Source organism: Lynx rufus, unplaced genomic scaffold, assembly GCF_022079265.1.
Source record: "Lynx rufus isolate CCGP_SWC_20201006 ecotype Redwood Valley unplaced genomic scaffold, mLynRuf1.p SCAF_3, whole genome shotgun sequence".
In the NCBI taxonomy this organism is placed as follows: Eukaryota; Metazoa; Chordata; class Mammalia; order Carnivora; family Felidae; genus Lynx; species Lynx rufus.
Window position 1 is genome coordinate 122,272,799 of NW_025814845.1, and position 23,809 is coordinate 122,296,607.

Here is a 23,809-nt window from a genome sequence, read left to right on the forward strand (position 1 = left end):
AGGCCATGGCCAGAGATCTAAGTGAAACAGATAGACACAAGTAACATGCCTGATGGAGAATTTAAAGTAACAATCATAAGGATACTCACTGGGCTTGAGAAAAGAAGACATCAGTAAGACCCTTACCACAGAGATTACAGAGTTAAAAAATAATCAATCAAAGATGAAGAATGCAATAAACAAGACTGGTAACAGGCTTGATGCAGTGAACTAGCTGGAAGAAGCAGAGGAACAAATTGGTGACCCAGAAAACAAAATAATGGAAAATAATGAAGCTGAACAAAAGAGAGAAAGAAGAATTATGCAACATGAGGATAGACTAGGGAACTCAGTGACTCCACCAAACATAATAACATTCATATTATAGGAATTTCAGAAGATGAAGAGGGAGGAAAGGAGGCAGAAAATTTATTTCAGTAAACAAAAGCAGAAAACTTCCCTAATCTGGGGAAGGAAACAGATACAGATCTAAGAGGCACAGAAAGCTCCCATCAAAATCAGCAAAAGCAGGCCAACACCAAGTCATACTGTAATTAAATATAGTGATATTTATAGTGCAAAATATAGTGATAAAGAAAAATTCTTAAAAGTAGCAAGACCAAAGAAGTCCTTAACTTATGAGGGAAAACTCATAAGGCTAGCTGGAGATTTCTCAACAGAAATTTGGCAAGCCAGAAGGGGGTGGCATGATATATTCAAAGTGCTAAATGGGAAAAATCTGCAGCTAAGAATATATTCTATCCAGCAAGACTATCATTCAGAACAGAAGGAGAGATAAAGAGTTTCCCAGACAAACAAAAATTAAAGGAGTTTGTGACCACTAAATCAGCATTCAAGAAATATTAAAGGGGACTCTTTTGAGTGCAAAGGAAAGACCAAAAGTGACAAAGACAAGAAAGGATCAGAGAAAATCTCCAGAAATGACAAAACAAGTAATACAATGGTAATAAATACATATCTATCACTAGTTACTTTGAATATAAATGAACTAAAGTCTCCAATCAAAAGAAACAGAGTGTCAGAATGGATTAAAAAAACCAACCAATCAATCAATCAAACAAACAAACAAACAAAAAAACATGATCTATCTATATGCTGCCTATAAAAGACTCATTTTAGACTTAAAGACACCTGCAGATTGAAAGTGAGGGGATGGAAAAACAGCTATCATACAAATGAATATCAAAAGAAAGTCAGAGTAGCAATACTTATATTGGACAAACTAGGCTTTTTTGTTCTTTTTTTTTAATGTTTATTTATTTATTTTGAGAGCAAGAATGAGCAGGGGAGATGCAGAGAGAGGGAAAGAGACAAAATTCCAAGCTGGCTCTGGACTGGGGGACTCAAACCCACGAACTGGGGGATCCTGACCTGAGCTGAACCCAAAACCAAGAGTCGGACACTTAACCAACAGGCACCCCTGTTCTTGTACTGTTTTTATCCTGCTTTGGTATCGGGGTAGTACTGGCCTCCTGGAATGATTCTAAATGTGTTCCCTTTATTCCATTATTTGTAAGATTTTGATAAAGATTGCTATTAGTTATTTCTTAATGTTTGGTAAAAGTCACCAATGAAACCATGTAGTCTTGGGCTTTTCTGTGCTGAGAGATTTTTGATTCCGAATTCAACTTTCATTCTTATTATTGGTCTAAGAAGATTTCCTATTTCTTGTATTCAAGATTCATGATTGGATTTTGGTAACTTGTACATTTTTAGGTATTATCTTTTTTTTTCTAAGTTATCTGATATATTAGTATATAATTATTTATAATAATCTGTCTTCACAGCATGCATTTCTGTGTTTATCTGTTGTATTGTTTTCTCTTACATTTCTTATTTTAGTTTCTGAGTCTTATCTCTCTCTCTTTTTTTTATCTTAGTTAATGTTAAAGCACTGCCAATTTTGTTTATTTTTTTGGAAAAACTGGTCATTACTTTCAAGGTTATCTTATTGTTTATTCTGGTCTCTATTTTATTTATTTCTGATTTTTCTTTGTTATTTTCTTCTTCTACTAAATTTCAGTTAAGTTTTTTTTTCTAGTTCCTTCTGGTATAATGTTGTTTCTTCTGGAAAGTTCTTCCAAACTTATCTTTTTTAATACAAGCATTTATAGCATAAGTTTCCATCTAACATCTGCTTTTGATGCATCCCATAGGATTTAGAATATTGTGTTTTCTTTTGTTGTTGTTGTTTTGAGACACATATTGATTTGCCATTTGATTTCTTATTTGCCCATTGCTTGTGCAGTAGTGTGTTGCTTAATATTTATGTGTTAAATATTTAATATTTACATGGTAGATTTTCCAGCTTTGTTTTACTATTGATCTTTAGTTTTGTACCACTGTGGTTGGAAAATATACTTGGTATGATTTCAGTCTTTTAAAATTTCTAACATTTGTTATATCTCTTTTTATATGATTTAACCAGGGGATTCTTCTGTGTGTACTCCAGGTAAATGTGTATTCTATTTTTCTTGGATAGAATGTTTTATATATATCTTTTAGGACCATGTATTCTGAAGTATGCTTCAAGTAAAAAACTTCTTGTTGATTTTGCATATGGATAATGAAATTTGTTGAAAATAAAATGTAAAAAAACAAACCATAAGAGATGCTTAAATATTGAGAACAAACTGAGGGTTGATGGGGGGTGAGGGAGAGGGGAAAGTGGGTGATGGGCATTGAGGAGGACATCTGTTGGGATGAGTACTGGGTGTTGCATGGAAACCAATTTGACAATAAATTATATTTAATATTTAAAACAAACAAACAAAAAATCCAAAAAATAAACTCAGGGAGTATGACTCTGTATGCTGTACATGAACCACTAACTCCCATTGCCTCTATTTTACTGAGTCATATTTTTAATTATTTTTTTCAGGCAAAAATTCATATAATATCTGTTTATTTTACTTCAGAAATACTACCATTTGTCCTCATTTGCAAATAGGGAACTAAGCTGAAAGTTGGTTTTAGAAATTATGTAATGAATAACAGTATTATAATTCTAAGCATAGTTCACCATTTGTTATAGTAACTGAAATCCCTGTCTAATGTCATATGGCACCATAGATCAACTATTAAATTTAAAACAACAGTTAATATGAACAAGAGGAACAAATGCAAAACTGGCTTGACATTGCCAATGGAGTTTTCTCCTGTGACACTGATCTAAGAATTAGTAGTATATGAATTGAAGTAAAAAGTGAATGACAATAAAAAAAAATAGAAGACAGTTGGGGTGCATGGGTGACTCAGTCAAGTGTCCAACTCTTGATTTCAGCTCAGGTCATGATCTCAAAGTTTGTGGGTTTAAGCCCTGAGTCAGGCTCTGTGCTGACAGTGCAGAGCCTGCTTGGGATTCTCACTCTCCTTCTCTCTCTCTGCCCCTCCCCTGCTCTCTCCCTCTCTCAAAAATAAGTAAATAAATATACTTTTTTAAAAAGCCACAAACAATGAATAAGGTGGCAATAAGCACTTAACTATCAACAATTACTGTAAACGTAAATGGAATAAATTCTCTAATCAGAAGACACAGAGTGGCTGAATGGATTAAAACACACACACACATACACACACACACACTCACAAAATACACCACCTATATGCTGCCCATAAGAGACTCATTTTTGATGTAAGGATATATAGACTGAAAGTAAACAGATGGAAAAAAGATGTTCCATATGAATGGAAAACAGAAAGCTGAAATACCTATACTTATATCAGACAAAATGGGCTTTAAAACCAAGAATGTAATAAAAGATAAATAAGAGCATTATATAATGATAAAGGGGTCAATCCAACAAGAGAATATAACATTTATAAATATTTATGCACCCAACATAGAAGCATTTAAATATATAAAGGAAATATTAACATACCCATAGAGAGAAATAGGTAGCAATACAATAAGAGTAGGGGACTTTAATACCCCACTTACATAAATTCAGACTGAAAATCAATAAGAAAATATTGGCCTTAAATGACACATATACCAGATGGACTTAACAGATATTCACAGAATATTCCATCCCAAAGCAACAGAATATACATTCTTCTCAAGTGGAAGGACATGAAACATTTTCCAAGACAGATCATATGTTAGGTCATAAAATATGTCTCAATAACTTTAAGAGAAATGAAATTATATCAAGCATCTTTTCTGATCATTTTGGTACGACATTAGAAACTAATTACATGAAGAAAGCTGGAAAACTCACAAATATGTAGATTAAGACAGCATCTACTGAGAACCTTTGGGTGAAGAAATCAGAAGAGAAATAAAATAATACTCTGAGACAAATGAAAATGGAAATGTAACATAACAAAATTTATGAAGTGCAACAAAAGCAGTTCTAAGAAGATGTTCATAGAAATAAATGCCTATCTGAAGAAACAAGAAAGGTCTCAAATAAATATCTTCACTTTATACCTCAAGAAACTAAAAAAAGAGCAAATTAAGCCCAAATTAGTAAAATAAAGGAAATAATGAAGATTAAAGCAGAAACAAATAGACTAAAAAGACAATAAAAAAGATCAATAACACTAAGTCCTAGTTCTTTGAAAAGATAAACAAAATTGACAAACCTTTAGGTAGACTTGCTAAAAGAAAAGAAAAAGGACTCAAATAAAATCAGAAATGAAAGGATATGATAACTGATACCACCATATACAAAAGGATCATAAGAGACTACTGTGAACAGTTATATGCCAACAAGTTGGACAACCTAGGTGAACTGGATAAATTTTTAGACACATATAACCTATCAAAACAAAATCATCATGAAATGTAAAATCTAAACAGACTGATTACTAGTAAGAAGATTGAATCAATAGTCACAAAACTCCTAACAAACAAAAGACCAGGACCAGATAGCTTCACTGGTGAATTCTACCAATCATTCAAAGAAGAATTAACACTGATTCTTCTCAAACTCTTTCAAAGAATAGAAGAGGAGGAAATTCTTCCAAATTTATTTTATGAGGTCATCATTATCTTAATACAAAAACCATACAAGGATACCACAAGAAAAGAAAATTACAGGCCAATATTCCTGGAGAACTTAGATGAAAAATCCTCAACAAAATATTAGGGAACCAAATTTATCAATACATTAAAAGGATCAAACACCATGATCAAGTGGGATTTATTCCAAGGATGCAAGAATGGTTTAGCATCCACAAAACAGTTAATGTGCTGTACCGTATTAACAAAATGAAGAAAAAAATTCACATGATCATCTCAATAGATGCAGAAAAGCCATTTTGACTAAATTCAACATCCATTTATAATAAAAACCGTCAACAAAGCAGACACAGAAGGAATGTTCTCCAACACAGTATAGGCCATATATGACAAACCCACATCTAACGTCATACTTAACAGTGAAAAGCCAAAAGCCTTTCTACTAATACCAGGAAAAAGACAAGAATGCCCATACTTCCACTTCATGAGTCATAGAGAGGAATTAGGCAAGAAAAAAAAAGCATCCAAATTGGGAAGGAAGACACAAAACTGTTACTATTTGCAGATGGCATGATATTATACACAGAAAAACCTAAAGACTCAATAAAAAAAATGGTTAGAACTTACAAACAAACTCAGTTTGTAAATTTGTTTGTAAATCTGTAAAGTTGCAGGATAAAATATCAATACACAAAAATCTGTTTGTAAATCTGTAAAGTTGCAGGATAAAATATCAGTACACAAAAATCTGTTGCATTTCTATACACTAAAAATGAACTATCAAAAAGAAAAATTAAGAATGCAATCCTATTTACTTGTATCAAAAATAATAAAATTACCTAGAAATTAACCAAGGAGGTCAAAGACCTTATTTTGAAAACTACAAGACATTATTGAAAGAAATTAAACAAGACACAAATAAATTAAAAAAAATTCCATGTTCATAGTTTGGAAGAATTATATTGTTAAAATGTCCATACTACCCAAAGCAATCTACAGATCCAATGCAATCCCTATCAAAATCCCAGTGGCATTTTTCTCAAAAATAGAACATATAATCCTAAACTTTATATGGAACCACAAAAGACCCTAAATAGCCAAAGCAATCTTGACAAAGAACAACACTGGAGGAATCACATGCCATAATTTCAAACTATATTACAAAGGTATAGTAATTAAAGTACATAGATAAAAGGGACATAACAGAGAGCCCCAAAATAAACCTGCATATATATGGTCATTAATTTACAACAATGGGCCAAGAATATACAATGGTGAAAAGACAGTCTCTTTAATAAATGGTGTCAAGAAAATTAAATAGCTACAGGTAAAAGAATGAAACTACACTATCATCTTACATCATATACAAAAACTAACTCAAAATGGATTAAACACTTGAATGTAATACTTGAGAATATAAAACTCTGGGAAGAAAACATAGGTGGTAAACTCCATAACGCAGGCTTGGCAATAGTTTTTTGAATCTGACACCAAAAACAAAAGCAAAAAAACAAAAAGTGGGACTACACAAACTAAAAAGTGTTTGCACAGCAATCTACTGAATGGGTGAAAATATTTGCATATATCTAATAAAGGGCTAATATCCAAAATATATACAGAACACATACAACTCAACAGCAAAAACCATTTGATTGAAAAATGGGTGAAAGATCTGAATAGACATTGTCCAAAGAAGATATACAGATGGCTAACAGGTACATGAAGAGATAGTCAATGTCATTAATCATCAGGGAAATGCAAATCAAAATCACAATGAGATATCATCACACCTGTTAGAATGGCTACTACCAAAAAGACAAGAAGTAAGTGGTGGCAAGGATGTGGAGAGCAAGGATCTTTTGTGCACTGTTGGTGGGAATGTAAATTGGTGTAGCCACTATGGAAAACAGTATGGAGGTCTCTCAAAAAATTAAAAATAGAAATAACATGATCTAGTAATTCCATTACTGGTTATTTACCTGAAGAAAACAAAAACATTAACTCAAAGATATATGCACCCACATGTTCATTGTAGCATTTTTTACAATAGCTAAGATATGGAAGCAACCTAAGTGTTCACTGATGGATGAATGGATAAAGAAATCATGATATATATATGATATGATATATCATATACATATTCCATATATATATATATATATATATAATTAAATAATTTCAGCCATAAAGTAGAATGAAATCTTGCCATTTATGACAACATGGGTGGACCTTGAAGGCATTATGCTAAGTGAAATAAGTCAGACAAAGACAAATACCATATGATCTCTTTTGTATGTGGAATCTAAAACAAATAAACAAAAAAACAACCAAGATCATAGTCACAGAGAACAGATTGGTGGTTGCCAGAAGCAGTGGGTGAGAAGGGTGAGAGAGATGGGTGAAACTTTTTGTTTTTTAGTTTAAATAAATTGTATAAAAAAATTTTTTTAAAGAATATCACCAAATCCCATCTAGTCAAAACACTGAAAAATGAGCACTGCTCTCTAGAACTAATAATCATCAATTGTATCTAATGAGTGTCTGTCATGTACCAGGGACCAATTTACTTCATTTAACTCTTACCTCCCTGAACCAACTCTACATGTAGATTATTATTATTCCATTTAGAGATGAGAAATGTAAGACTCAGATAACGTGTGTAACTTGCCTAAGAATATACAGCTAATAAATGATGACACTGGCATTTGATCAGGTTCAGTTAATGCAAAGTTCTTAGATTAATAGTTTAAATGATAAAAGATATTATCACTAACAATTATCACAGAAGCTTTAATAAGAGTTTTATTTACCATGATACTAAAATGCCATTACTATATAAGTCCAGTTACACTGAATTTCTCTGCAAGTGTTTCTTACACACATTGAAACTATCCTTTCTGCTCAGAAGACAGCCTGTTCTATCAATATTTTGCTTAAATAACAAAACACAAAAGAACTTTCCAACATATTCAAAACTGTATAAAAGAAGGCAAGAAAAATTGTGGCAGATGTACATTATACACAATATTGGCAGATAACATGAAGCTGTATCTTGTACTGAGTTACCAAGATATGAAATGGCATTATTAGTTGAAAAGAGACAACTCTTCTTTCAAATCATGGCAGACGAATCAAATGACTGCATGGAATATTCCATAGCAATTGAATGTAAGCAAGACCAAACATGACTAGTGCACAAAACTATCAAATTACATTTTAAAATTAAATAATCTCAGCATACATTTATAGAAGATAGGGACAGAATGTACAGCTTCAAACAAGCAACCTGAAGTCCTTTCATCCAAAAAAAATTTTTTTTTCACATTTAGAAAGTATAAAGGAAGTAGTGATAGTCTTTTGGCTCACAGTGAATTGTGGGCCCAATACTGTGGCTGGCAGATGTACCTAAGATAGGGGCATGCAGGTGCAAAAAAACCCCCAAAAAACAAAACAAAACAAAACAAACAACCCCCCCCCCCGCAAACCCACAAGTTTTGTATCATCTTTGTCATAGGTTTGTTCATATGCTAGCTGATGGCTACATGGAAAGTACAAAGTCCAGAAAACTTTCAAATAGATTTTAGCCGTCTGAAGTACCAGTGAAGACTTTGGTATATATTTCATTAATCTAAAATAAAAATTTGTTGGTTTAATTAGAATTCTGGATCAAGAATTTGGATCAGGATTTTCATATAAAACCAGATATCTTTGGGGCACCTGGGTGGCTCAGTCTGTTGAGCGTCTGACTTCGGCTCAGGTCATGATCTCACGGCTTGCGAGTTCGAGCCCCGCATCGGGCTCTGTGCTGACAGCTCAGAGCCTGGAGCCTGTGGATTCTGTGTCTCCCTGTCTCTCTGCCCCTCCCCCGCTCATTCTCTCTCTCTCTCTCTCTCTCTCTCTCTCTCTCTCAAAAATATTCAAAAAAATTAAAAAAAAAAAAAAAAACCACAACAGCCAGATATCTTCAAGGCTAACATTTAAGACATGAATCACTTTTTGGTGTTATTTGCCAGGCATCTGAAAAGAGGTCTAAATACCCTGCTGTATGACCAATTTAGTCTCTAACAGCCAGTTCTAATAAAACTTTAGTAGCTATGTGATAGATAATATGAGAGTCAAACTAAAAGATTCAAAGAAAATATATCTGTACTTCCTCATGCTATCGACATCTGTACAGACAATTTAAATGTTATGAAGTATAACTGGCAGTATGTTTATAGTCAAAAAAAGAAAACACTTTTGTCCTTGGATTTTTTTTTAATGGGCTTCATGCCCAGCATGGAGCCCAATGTGGGGCTTGAACTCACAACCCTGAGATCAAGACCTGAGCTGAGATCAAGAGCCAGACACTTAACTGACTAAACCACCCAAGACCTGAGCTGAGATCAAGAGCCAGACACTTAACTGACTAAACCACCCAGGGGTCCCTGTCCTTTGGATTTTAAATTATGTTTTGCCACCGTTATTATGAAACTGGCACTGACAACATTAGGAATGCTAATTCCAAAATAGGTAAGTGGCAGAAAGTAGAGACAAAGGCACATATTATCCAACACATGGAATAACCTATTTTAAAACCTAAAGTTATAAATATGGAAATTAAAGTTCTCTTATAAGTCAATTATCTAATAATTCACACCTCACTTTGACACATGGATTTATTTTATTCAGTATTTAATACATTAATTCTTTTTTTTTCATTTGCACTATTTTAAGAAAATATGAGCCATGCATGCAGAAACAGTTATACTTTACTAGATTTGGTTGGTATAAACCTCAGCACATTTTTTAAAATAAAGAATTCAATACTTTTTGGGGTCCACAATTCAACCCATAAAAAATATGACTGAAAATTTTCTCTCAAACAAGAAAACAATGTAGACAATGTATACAGTAGCTGTCTTGTTTTAGCTATAGTTACTAAGAGCTGATGGCACCAACACCGACAAGACAAAGCAAAGCAAAGCAGCTTGGCACAGGTAACGCCATGAGAAGAGACTGCAAATGGGATGTTAAAAGGCCTAACTCATCCATAAAGTGATAACGAGAATCACAGACACGGCTATAAGTGAGGTAGGTGGAGGAGCCCAAGCCCAAGGCAAACCTGAGGTCACAACAGAGAGGAGACAGGGCAGAATACCATGATGGCCCTAAAAGGCTGTTTGAAAGAATTTGCTTGAAAGAATAAGAACTGGCCATTATGGTGGTGCCTCCAACTAGCCTAAAGCCCAGACTGATGAACAGGGAAAATAACATTCCCCTCACACACAGAGGGCTTGGGCTTGTAGGAAAATCACTGGGAAACCTGTCACCAGAAAAGGGGTTTGGTAAAGGAGCCAAAAAGTTCTCTGCATACTTTGGCCTCATTCATCTCTGTCAATGGGAATGGAGTTCAGCTCATATGGTGGAGTTTGGAAGTCTCTCCAACTAGTGAGGGATCCGTTGGAAGCATGATCCAATGAAGAATGGGGTCTTGTGGTCTGGCAGATGATTGATTTGTGAATACAGAGTACACATAGAGACATACAGAAGGGAAAGTGAGAGGGGGGAAAGTCAGATTGATGAGGCAATGATTAAAAAGGGTCTCAGAAATTTGTTAATCAAGCTTCCCGATGGATAGTCTCCTTCGAAACCAGTAGTTCTTAACAGCTGTGTTGCGGTACAGTTGTGTGTCCAGATCAGTTCTAAAATGTGTTACCAATAATTTTTTACAACAATGAATAACCAAATTTCCTGAATGGTGTACTTTTTTTTTAAGTATATAATGTTGATTGGTCATTACCCATTTTAAGTGTTACTCTGGCTCATTTAAACTCCACTATGCTTTCTAGGTGGGAGAGAAATGCTACAGAACTATTGGTACATAAACCTTCAGACCATTTTCCTTTGACCATAGCCCAAAATTAGTGCTTATACTGTGGGCAGGATGTGCGTGTTGAATCTCGCTATTCTCATTGTAGGACTGTCTAAGTCAGTGTTAACAGTCATATTTGTTGCCATGAGAAAAATGGTTGACAACTGCCACTGTTATAGCATCAATGCTCTGAGGCTGGTGGGTATGTGGGAGATAAAATACAAGATGAAGAAACCCACAGATACTAGGCGGTGAGCAGGGATACAGTGATTTTTGGTATTGGGAAGGTATACTGACAAGGTTTATGGCCACCAAATATTTCTACAGGCTGAGCAATACTGCAGCACAGTCAGAAGACAAGGGTCTGTATGCTCATGGTGAGGATGTACAGTTAACAAGACTACTTAAAGCTGTTCTTCAGCACTGGAAGCCTGTTTTGGGAATGTCCACATAAATTCTGAAGATGCTTCTGGCTGTATGAATTATTGCTGGCTATGATGGTTCAAGTGGAATCAGGGTGACAGAGATACTTTCAGGGTGGATTATCTTGAAGATGGCAGATCAGACGTTCCTGATTTTTCAGATAAGGCATATATAAAGAATCTGTTAACTCAAATATTTTTATCTGACTTAGTTTCTGAGTGTCTATGTGTTGTGTTCAATATTGACAACCACAACTACTGTGCCCGATCTTTTGATGCCTTTGTACTGATGATTAGTTCTACACTGGGTTACTGAGTTGGCTGGGAGGGAGTTGCCAAGAGGTTTGAGTGAAGGAGACTAGGAATCCAGGATTGAGTCAGAGAGCTCATTTGAGTACTAGATCCTAATTCCAAAGCCCATGATCAGGTTTGAGTCTCTGCTCCTCTGACTGAGACACCCCAAGACAGGGTCAGCCAAGGGGTCCATTATTTCCTCCTAGGTTTAGTGTTCAGTAATGATAATCATGAGATCCTGAAGCAGGTTAGGACCCTGTATTATAAACAAAACACTTCTGTAGATTTATGGTGGAGTCACTGCATATCGGCTAGCTTTAAAAAATTGTACATTTTTAGTTTTTCAGATCATAAATGTTGCACATCTACTATATTCAAATAGAGAAACACATAATAGAAAAAGTAAAATGCATCTATTTTTTCTATATTGAAAAAATAGAAATGGAATTTTTGGAAGACTAAATTGTATTGTAAATTGAGGGATTTATATATTTTTAAAAATATTAAAATGAAGTTTTCAGGGAAGAGCAAAAACATTAGATATCACATTCCAAAAGAAAGGGTTAGACTATTGTGTGAAATTTTCAAAGAAATTGCCAAAAACCATTCACAGAACTCGTAAAATCCTTCATTCACAGTAAGGGCATGTAAGTGTTAGAGACTGGAGATTGCACACGGTGGTAGCAAATAGATCCTGAAATCCCAGGGGTTTAGAAAAAGTAATTTTCTTGTTCACATGAAGTCCGCTGAGAACTGAGTGACTCTCCAGGGTAACTCCCCTCCAAACACTCATTCAGGGATCCAGCTTGTTTCCATCTTGTGGCTTCACCATCTCAGCCTATGTCCCCCAAGGTCACCATGGCAAAAATACAGATAGCTTGGAAGATCTGCTTGGAAAATACAGATCTGCTCCTCCATACATTAGTCTGGAAGTGACTGCTTATAGCCTATTGGCAAGAGTTAGCATTGTTACAGTGACTAACAAATAGGACTTAAATAATGGTAGCTCTTACAATTGCAGTTACTGGAAAAAAGCATTTTTGAATGGCGGGATATGAGTTCATCATGTATAATTACCATAATTAGAGTGTTACCCTAATGTAAGACATTTCTATAATTTCCATTTTTAACTATCATAAATAGTACATAAAGACATAATATATCTTTATGTAAATCGTTGTCTTAATATCTGATTATTTCCTAGAAGTAGATTAGTGGGGTTAAAGGATATGGACATTTTAAAACTCCTGATACATATTTCCAAACTCTTTGCTAGAAATGTCATGCTAATTTATCCTATCACCAGCAATGTAAAAAACATGCTTAACTTGTCAAAATTACACAAGTAGTGAATGCTACCTTAAAAAAATAAATAAGCAACATTGACTCTTGCACATTTGAATTTGGTGCATTTTGTACCTGTCCTATCAGTACATTCACTCACATAATTGCAATGATCAGAGAACTGACTTGCCTCTTCCATTAAAATGTAAGCCTCTGAATTAAGGGGCCATAAATATCTTTTCCAGCCATGGGTTTCCAACACTTAGCCCAGTGTCTTGCACATAGTTGGAACATAATAAATGTTTGTTATAATATTACAGGTGAAAAGTCTATCTTTAGTGCTCTAACTTTGCTTTTTTATTATTTATCTTGGTTTTTTTTTTTCATGTTTATTATCCAGTTGGATTTCTTCTTTGAATTTTCTTCTTAATTCCTTTACCATTTTTGTACTGATGTGTATATGGTTTTTCTCAACAATTAGTACACATTCTTGAAATAATAATGCAATTAATCTGTTATCACATTTGTTTCAAATATTTCCCAGATTTATCCTTTAATTAAATAAGGTTTTTAATAAACATTTTTTAAAAAAAAGTATGTGTTGGGGCGCCTGGGTGGCTTGGTCGGTTAAGCGTCCGACTTCGGCTCAGGTCATGATCTTGATCTTACGGTCCATGAGTTCGAGCCCCACGTCGGGCTCTGTGCTGACAGCTCAGAGCCTGGAGCCTGTTTCAGATTCTGTGTCTCCGTCTCTCTGACCCTCCCCTGTTCATGCTCTGTCTCTCTCTGTCTCAAAAATAAATAAACGTTAAAAAAAAATTTTTTTTAATAAAAATAAAAAAAGTATGTGTCAAATCTCTCAATACTTGTTTCTGATAGTGAGAATTCTATTCCCCTAGCCTCATGTTTCCATGAGGGGACGCCCTCTCTCTTTCCCCCTTCACTTCTCATCAGGGGAAGAAGTATGACATCATATGAAATTCTGAATTCTCATCCTCTGTGGACTCAGTTCTCAAGGAGGTCTGACTACCAAGCTCCACACTGAGGCTCATAGGCACAGGCTTAGAACCTGCAGGAGAGTCTCAGCCTGACCAGTCTCCCGGTAATTAGGTGATTACGATGAATTCTGAGGATAATAGAGTCTGGCTTGAAGAGATATAAGCTTTGTTCCCCTGATAAGTCTTAACAATTATGATCTGATTTCTATGTTTCTTCTGAATCAGTTCTGAACTTGGAGTAGGGAGAGAATATAATGATCCCTTAGTAAACTCTATCATTTTCACTTGTGCTTTGTACAACTGTTTTTATGTTTGAAGGTCTTTCCCAACTAAGACTGAATAAATATTTGCATATATTTTCCACTTGGATTTTTATAGTTTATTTTTAAATGTTTCTCATAAAATTTAATTTTACAGTAAGATACAGAAGTAATTAGCATTACTGCAGAATGGTAAATATAGAAAATCATAAAGGGAAAAATTAAATCCATACTTAATTTTTATACTGTGTATCCTCTATTTCCAAAATTTTTGACATGTATGTTTTTTTGTAGGCTTAACCATGTTTAATCAGTTTCAGTGTTTACTGTCAGTTCTTTTACATTAGAACTTCCTTCTTGAATTTTTATTTTTTATTATTTTTAATTTTCTTTATTTATTTTTATCTTGGGGGAGAGAGAGAGAGTGAGTGTGAGCAGGAGAGGGGCAGAGAAAAAGAAAGAGACAGAGGGAGAATCACCAAGCAGGCACTATGCTCCACGCAGAACCTGACCAGGGGCTTGATCCCACAACCCTGGGATCAAGACCTGAGATGAAATCAAGAGTCAGATGCTCAACTGACTGAGCCATTCAGGCACCCCTGAATTTTTATTTATTTATTTTTTATCTATCTCTTGTTGAATTGGAGAATACAATACACATGGAAAATACCTTTACAGTGTACTTTCTGAATGTCTTCCTGTTGCTTCACATGGGAGCCAGAACTGAACTCTGTAGCATACTCTCAGTAGTTTTCAACTTGGCAGCATTCTGCTCTTTCCCCTCCCCTCAAGCCCTGTGGACTTTACTTCTTTTTATTTTGCGGCAATTACTGTGGCAAGGGAGAAAACTGAATCCTAATTTTTGTTACAATGCAGGCAATGTGTGTTTTCTCTTTGAGCTTGTTTGGAGGTTCTAACAGGCGAGTGCAGCTACTTGTACACCCTTGACCCAAGAATGATCCTCCTCTATCCGGGAGGGTCGTCCTCTTTTATCAAGTACGCAGCTTCAGGAGGGACTCACGTGGAGTGGTGAGGGAGGAAGGGAACACCCGCCTAGCCAGCCACATCAGCCGAATCAACCCTGGCTGGTGATCAATGGGGTGACAGATGTTGCAGCCAGATCGCCCTCACTTCCATGTGTTTTCTCTTTGAATGCAAGTCTGTCTTCATTTAAGTCCTTCGAAAAATTACCCAGAATTTGTCTAGCTATGGATCTTTCTTAATAATTTTTGACTGGAGCACAAATGACGAATTCAGTCTGCACATTCTGAGGGGGTTCTTTTAGGGTCTAGAGTTTTCTTAAAATGTCTTTGGTTATGCCTTATATTGCAATTACCTAATATTCTTTCTCAGGAACTTCCATATTTATTTCTCATTGTTTTCATCTTAGTCTTTCTTTTGCAAGAGTGTTTCAAGTTTGCCCTCAATATCACTGATTCAACTTCCTATTGGGTCAATTCTACTCTTTACCTTTTCCACACTGTACGTTAATTCTACTGACACATCTCAATGAAAGCATTGATTATTTCATAATCTGGGGCTCATTCTCAACTCATTTGGCTCTATCCTTAAGCTTTTCTGTCCTCCACATGTATCTTTCTGAAGATACCAAGAATTTCCCTAAAATGATCACTTTTACTGGTTTGTTCTTTACCAGAGTCTTCAGACAAATGCTTTGTTTTCCTTGAATTTCCTACATACCTTATTTAGGAGCAGTCTACTTAATCTTGGTTCTTAAAAGTAAGCAGAGTGGACAGTCTGCCCTTGCCTCTCTGCTCCCTGGCCTCTCAGTGCTGGTAGAATCCCCCCACTTCTACCTATAGTCAGAGGGTAGTTGGTAGGAACAACACTTCATTTAATTTCACTGTCTAACAGGCATTCTCCTAGGACTGAGATTTGTTCTACTCTTACTTTAACTCACTGGTTCTCTTCTAATTTGGACAGTTCTTAAAAACATCTAGTCTTTGGGGTTGGAGCTTCTTTTGAAGCTTATCATCTTGCTCATGGCCCTGTCTTTGTCCTAGTTCTTGTCAAAGGATGGGACTTCTACATCTAATAACCTGACCCGAGTCTCTTTATGTTAATAACACTCTTTAGGCAGAACTTAAAGATTTAAGGGGATAAGGGTTTATTTGTCCAGGACTGACTTTTGGAGGCTAGTTTTCTAGAAAAGAAAATGGACTTTAGCAAATTCCAAGGAAACCATTCAGGTTCAGTGCTTTTAAGGTAATCAGTTCTGATCTACTGGAGAGGCAGTACCTCTCTCCTGACAGGGGAGAGATTGGTTCTTCCCAACTATAAATGCCTGTATGGCAAATCTTGCTATTTTTATGCCATATCCTATGGCTGCAGTCATAAGGCAGAGACCTCAGGCCCCTCCCCTTTCTCTTCTTCCCCTCTGCTGATCATGCATGGGAGGGGCTATGCTAGGTCAAATCACGAATGCTGAGATGCTGGGTAAGACCTGTATTAAGGCTCTGCCACATCATGTTGCTATTGTGTCTGTCCCCAGTCACACCAGGGGTGTGACCACACTTCTCTAAACATATAGCATCCAATGAAAGGGCAATGGGCACCAGCACACCTGCTACTGTTCCTGTGTCCGTGAGTTCTCTCAGAGCAAGGCTGTTCTAGCAGGCCTGCTGTGAGTGCTGCTGACCAATTATCTTGTTAGCATGGCAGTTGTCCCAGCAAACTGGGCATCTGTCCAGGCCCTTACCACGGCCTTCTGGAAGCAAGTCAGATGACTGGAAATAAATTGAAGACCAAGATTGGAGTGGGAAGAGTCTGCTAGTGGTGTTGTGGCCAGCCTTCAAGGAGGCCAATGAGTGACTATTAGCAGAAACAAATTTTAAAAAATCCTAAGTAGTGGGAGGCCTTCCTTTTTTTGTGATATTGGAGGGAGTTGCCTTGGATGTGTCAGATGCTTCACTAAGAGGAAAGCTGAACTCTTGCCTCTCCTAAAATTCATGCAAAAAAAAAAAAAATGAAAAGGGATGTCTTCTACTAAAAAGGAGAGAAAATTAGGGAACATCAGTAAGACAAGGATAAGTAGGCTTCTGAATTCCAACTCCTTTTCATGAGATCAAGACGATAAGGGGGACAGTCCCTTACAATGGCGGGCTTTCTCCACTGATCTGTTGCTGGATCTACCTTCCATTACTGGATATATCAGGGGAGAATGGAAGCCACTCCAATGTGTCTTCACAACACGACTCTGCTCCTGGTGCCTTCTGGCCCCTGGCAAACTGCAATCTGCACATGGAGCTAACTGTCGAAAGTTATTCTAGGACCTGAACTGGGCAAGCTGATCGGGACAACTCCTTTCTTCAGAAGTTCCTCTGTCATTGGGAGAGCTTAGGATCAGTGCTGTAGAATCTGGTTAGCCATTACTCAATCCCTGTGCTAACATCACAGATGATGGCTTCCTGAACTGGAAGATGTACATTGCCTAAGCTCTTCCTACACTGGTCTTTCCCTGCCTGTTTTTAGTGGCCATGATCAGCACTCTGGGGTTGTCACCCAACATCTATATCTAATTATCCTTTTGGTCTTCCACAGCACAGTTTGGACTCAAAGCCCTTCTGGGTTGAAATGGAATGGGTTGCTGCCAGTAAGAGATGCTCTTTATAAGCCATGGACTGAACTCGTAGAGGAAGAACAGAGAAATAGGTGGACAGAAATTAATGGTTAACTTGCCCAAGACTGGATCTTCAGACTAGCCTTTCAGAAAGGAGTTTGGCCTCCTGCAAGCCTCCATAGAAACCAGTTAGCCTCAGTACTAAGTCCATTAATCTGGCCAGAAGCAAGGCTTGGACCCAGATCCTGAATCACTGGAAGTGGGGAAAGGGGAAAAAGTGTTGCTTCTTGCTCAGCTGTGAATGTTGACGTGGTCATTTCTGCCCAAGTTTGCTATCCCTACCCCCAAACCCAATAAAACCACAACTGCAAGGCTTGGACCCCAGTATCCTAATCATGCCAAGTAAAGGGGTTGGTGCCGGACCCAACCAGTAATGCTGATCTGGCAGAAGAGGACTGAGGTTACAGCTCTGCCATGTCATCATGCCATTGTTATCCTAGACCCAGATCATCCCAGGGGAGGAGCCAGTGTTTCCTTAATCATGTCTCTTAAAAAACCCTCTCTCCCAGTATCTGACAGCTGGCCTTGCTAGACCTCTGTGTGCTGCTCTAGAAGGTATGGACATATCTCCTACTGACATAGTGTCTGAGAGTTTTCTCCAATCCTCCACAGATGTGGTGTGAATGTGGCTGGTCCATTTTTCCCTACAAATATGTCACAGTTCTGAAAGAAGATATAGCCACTGATTTGCTACAAGTATTTGTCAGTCCATGACTATTTATGCTTGACACCCCAGCTATAGTCTGAAGATACCTGACATGAAGAGTCACACTGCCAACCCTTTAGCCTATGGAAATCAGGCCACATTGTATACTAGGGCCTGATCTTTAACAGCAGTGGGAACAAGGACCTGTGCTCTACTCTGGCCAGGGGGCTCTGGGTGAAGCTCTGGTCACATATGTGCCAGTGGGCTGCACACTGGCCCTGACTGCACCCAGGTGCCCAGTCCCTGTGACTATGGCTTCTGCTCATGTTCATTTGCTCTATAGTTCCCTGAGGGTTCTGGAGCCATGCCCTGGACTACAGCCTGCTTCGTTGAGCCCTGACAACCTGCCCTTTCCCATCTGCCGGCTGGTATCCTGCTTTAACCTGAATGGGCACCCCTGGAATCAGGATGCTGCCACCTGCCCCTGAGCACAGCTGCTGCCTAGCTGTTGCTGTAGGGCCTCCATTCGCTTGTCTGGACCAATCAGCTCAGATTTGTGGATGCTATACCTCCATCACCTCAGGGGGAGCCCTACAGCCAGGTGAGTCCTCACTGCACTCTAGCCACACATTCTAAGTAGTCTTAGTTTACCTGGATTACAAAAGCTGCACAGATACTTTTCACCATTGCTAAGCAACACTCAAAGCCCGTCTCTAGAATTTTCAGCAACATCAACACAGTTATTTTATCCATCAGGCAATAAAGGCATGATTCTCAGGGCCTATGAACTGATCAAGGGCATAGAAAAATATTTTAGACCTGACAAAAAAGTGATTGCAAACAAAAAACACAACCTAATTTAAAAATAATTTCATGGGCAAAATATTCTATTTGCTGTGGAATATGGGTGCATTTTATCATGCTATAGGGTGTGACACCTAAATATGAGCAAGCCAAGGACCTGCAAATGTAATCTCACAGCAGCCCAGCCCTCATATTTCCCAAACTCATCCTCATTTGCAGTCACTAAAATTGTATGGGCAACCACGGTGGCACGGTTGCTGAGTAAATGGGTAGATTAATGAATAAATAAGGGAAGCAATGCATAAATCCTCCAACAGAAATGCATTCAGATATTTTAAAAAATCAGGAGGGAAACTGGAAGTTGATGTTTAATGGGTATCGAGTTTCAGTTTTGCGAAGTTCTGAAGACAGATCACACAACAGTGTGAATATACTAAACACTGAGCTGCACACTTAGATGTTGAGATGGTAAATTTTGTTATGCATTTTTTCTGCAATAATTTTTTTTAAATCAAACTGAATTTTAAAAATCAGAATTAAAATTGATACAGAAATTCAGAATATACCTATGATAGCTATTTGAATCTCACTGAGCCACTCTTAATATTTTCACTAATGTAGCCCTGACTTCTTCAGCCTTATTATCATATATTATTTCTTATTTCTTTTGTGACTTTTTTGGGGACTAGAAGTGGACACTTTAATTGATCTGATTTGTTGACACAAATCAGAAAATTAGGGCCCCAATTACAGAAACAAAACAAAACAAAAAACGATTTTTATTGTATTCAGTTGCGGGGTGGGGGGTGGGGTTCCGGGTTTCCTATAGTAAAGAATAAAAAAGTGGTAACTTACCTTCTAATATATAATTTTCATAACTAGCACATCATGGAGGTAAAGCAACCAATCCTTTGTTTGCACAGAGCAGTGACTACAGGCTCTGAAGCTAGCTGACTAGTCAAAACTAGCTTCACTATTGGGGTGCCTGGGTGGCTCAGTTGGTTAAGCGGCCAACTTCAGCTCAGGTCATGATCTCACACTCCGTGAGTTCGAGCCCCGCGTCAGGCTCTGTGCTGACAGCTCAGAGCCTGGAGCCTGTTTTGGATTCTGCATCTCCCTCTCTCTGACCCTCCCCTGTTCATGCTCTGTCTCTCCCTGTCTCAAAAATAAATAAAACGTTAAAAAAAAAATAAAAAAAAAAAAAACTAGCTTCACTACCAACCAGCTTAATCTCTTTTGGCCAGTTTTCTCATCCTCAAAGTGAAGATAATAATTTTTTAAAGTTTAAAAAAGTATTCACCACACCTATGAAATGAGAGTAATTTTTAAAAGCTTAAGAAAGAATTTTACTTAAGCAAGAATTTATCCCATTTTTACAAACTGGAAGAACACTACTTTTAACAACAGGTTGCAAGCTTTAACAACTTCTCAAGTTACAGTAATAACCAACCTTTCCTTACTCTGAATATACAGAAGCTTAAACCCAAACTCTGAATCCTGCTGTGTCCCTATTTTGCCTTTCCACTCTTAGCTGCCACCACTGCTCAGAAACACACTTTCCACTTTATTTATTTGCTTTAAAGTTTATTTATTTATTTTGAGAGAGAGAGACAGAGAGAGAGAGAGAGAGAGAGAGAGAGCTCCAGGGAGGAACAGAGAGAGCAGGAGAGAGAGGGAGAATCTCAAGCAAGCATTGGGAGCCCGATGTGGGGCTCAAACCGACAAAATGTGAGAGTATGACCTGAGCTAAAATCAAGAGTCAGACGCTCAAGCCACTGAGACACCCAGGTGCCCCCACACTTTCCATTTTAAACAGGTTGCTCCTCCTACAAGTTTTTCTAGCTTCGCTTTAGTAGATCCCTCTTACAGAATATATTCCTGTTTTCTTACCTGCCTAAATTCCACCCCATCTTCCAAGTCCCCTACCAGTCCCTACTGATCCCATTATGCCTTCCTTGAATCTAGTCTGTATGATCTCTCATTTCTCTGAGTTTTTCTGGCAAACCTGGCATTTATCCCTCAAGATGGCTCCCGACCATATTCCACGTCCTAGCACCTACCATGTTATAGATTACGTGTAATTTCCTGAAGCACAAAAACTTTTTTTTTAAATCTTTCTCCAAGTCCTATACAGTCCTAGCTACAAAATAATAAATATTTTCTAATTTAACTGTTTGGCCAAAGTCAAAACCTTTGTGGAAAATGAGACAGTTTTTTGGGAAAAGAAATAGGATTATTCATATCTTTTCATATATTTTCTTTGCATATTATCTACCCACCATTCCTTCCATAATTTTAATTCTTAAATTTCTATTTGCATCCTTTAGTAAGCCATCATACAAAATATGTTTAGATGATTTTTGTTGTTGTTGTTTCAGTCTTGTCTTAAGATAACATCATTAAGTATGAAGTTACTTTTAAAGGACTTTTCCTTCAGAAGTTGTTATAAATCACAATGGGGCAATATCTAAATTATAGAGGTATTTTTTTGGTCCCCTTTGTAGGGGACATGTGGCATTAGGAAAGTCACGAAGCATGCCTTCCTTTATTCCCATTTTCATACAGGAGAAATCAAGTTAAAATGAATAGAGGACTTAAGAATGGTAAGAAATTCAAAAACATACAGCAAGTGGCACTGACGGATATATGTGGATGGATACGGGAGGATGCTTATTCTCCGTGCTGCTGCTGCTGCTGCTGCTGCTGGGAACTCTAGCCTGAGCGCTTGGGTGGAGTATGACTGCAAGGAATACTTAAGGTGAATCCATAAGTCACACACCTTTGCTTTTTAATCTCAATAACTTACATGCTTATACTAATGCCTCAGGTCTTTTTCTCAATCCCCACGTGCTTTCTGGTTGCCTGGACTCTGAATCCTCCAAAGCACCCAGGACAGCCTGACAAATGACCACTCACCCTCTTCCTCGAAGAGAAGTCCCATGTGTGCATGCGCCTCGGCTTCTTTCTTCCCACCGTCAATTTTGATCCGTTGAGCAATCTTAAAACATCGTTCATAGAAGTGGTTCCTTACCCATTTGTCTTCAGAAGTACTGAAGTAACAGGCCAGTGCATACAAGTTGTTATAGACATCTTCAAAGTATTCTTCAAACAAAAACATAAACTGCATTAGAAAAATGTCTCACGGCTTGCCCCTTCAAATGTTAAACCAACTTAGTGACATTTATTTTTTATTTTTCCTTAAAAGCATGATTAGCTATTTTAAAAATGGAAATGCAAACTTAAGTTCATGTATTTTAACCACTAAAATAGTTACATCGAAGATGTGCACTCCAAAAATACAACAAAAACCTTTTTGAAAACTTAGAAGATGTTAGAAAGGGGCACCTGCGTAGCCCAGGAAGTTAAGCATCCAACCTCAGCGGCCCGGTCATGATCTCACTGTTGATGAGTTCTAGCCCCACATCCTTAACTCAGGCCCTGCCTGGGTGAGCTCAGCGCTGAAAGTGTGGAGCCTGCGTGGGATTCTCTTTCTCTCCCTCTCTCTCTGCTCCTCACTCACTCACACCCTCTCTTTCTTCAAAATAAAAAAATAGGGGTGCCTGGGTGGCTCCACCGGTCAGGTGTGGGATTTTGGCTCAGATCATGATCTCCCGGTCTGTGGGGTTGAGGCTGCTGTCCGCTCTGTGCTGACAGCTCAGAGCCTGGAGCCTGCTTTGGTTTCTGTGTCTCCCTCTCTCTCTGCTCCCCGCCACCTCCCCCCCCCCCACCCGCACTCTGTCTCTCTCTCTCCAAAATAAACATTAAAAAATAATAAAAAAACTAAAAGAATATATTAGAAATTGAAATACCCTTTTGGTTGAAAACAGCACAGAGCCTGCTTGGGATTTTCTCTCCCTCTCTCTGCCCTCCCTTGCGTGCTCTATTGCTCTCTCTCTCTCAAAATAAATAAATAAATTGAAAAACAAAAACAAAAACAAAAACAAATACTCTCATCGCAGAACTGACTTCACTTATGTTTTGTCTTTGCATTGTGAACCTTCTACCTAATGTGAACAAAGCACTAAAGTCTGTTTTATAATATTTTATTTATTTATTTATTTATTTATTTATTTATTTATTTAACATTTATTTATTTTTGAGAGACAGAGCAAGACAGAGCACAAGTGGGGGAGGGGGGGGTCCACAGACTCCAAATCAGGCTCCAGGCTCCGAGCTGTCAGCACAGACCCCGAGCAGGGTCTGGAACTCACCGACCGCGAGATCATGACCTGGGCGGAAGTCAGCCGCTTAACCAACCGACCGAGCCACCTAGGGGGCACCTATAATATTTTATATTCTTTGTCATCTTTAGTGATTAGAGAGTTATTTTATAAAGTCTATAAAGCGTTCCATATCTTCCATTTTTAAAAAGTTCTATAAAGAGCTTTCATGAAAAAAAATGATCCCAAAATAATTTGTTTTTCAGTAATCACACCTCAATAGAAAAACATTTCTAAAATTTCATACTGTTTTTTTTCTTTTTTCTTTTTGGAATGAGTTATATAAGCTGTCAAGATTCCATATTTAAAGACACTTGTCAGGGGCCTCTGGGTGGCTCGGTCATTTTAAGTGGCCAGCTTTAGCTCAGGTCTGATTTTGAGGTTGGTAAGTTCCAGTGTGCATCAGGATCTGTGTTGACAG

The 23,809-nt window shown here is 37.5% G+C and overlaps 1 protein-coding gene across 1 annotated transcript in view; it reads right to left on the reverse strand.

Annotated features, from left to right (window-relative positions):
* Window positions 1-23,809, reverse strand: part of TTC29 (tetratricopeptide repeat domain 29) — a 236,176-nt gene that overhangs the window by 170,153 nt on the left and 42,214 nt on the right. The window contains exon 4 of the mRNA XM_047090368.1: window positions 22,085-22,270. Within this exon, the coding sequence (XP_046946324.1) occupies window positions 22,085-22,270 (186 nt within the window). The remainder of the gene's footprint in view (window positions 1-22,084; window positions 22,271-23,809) is intronic.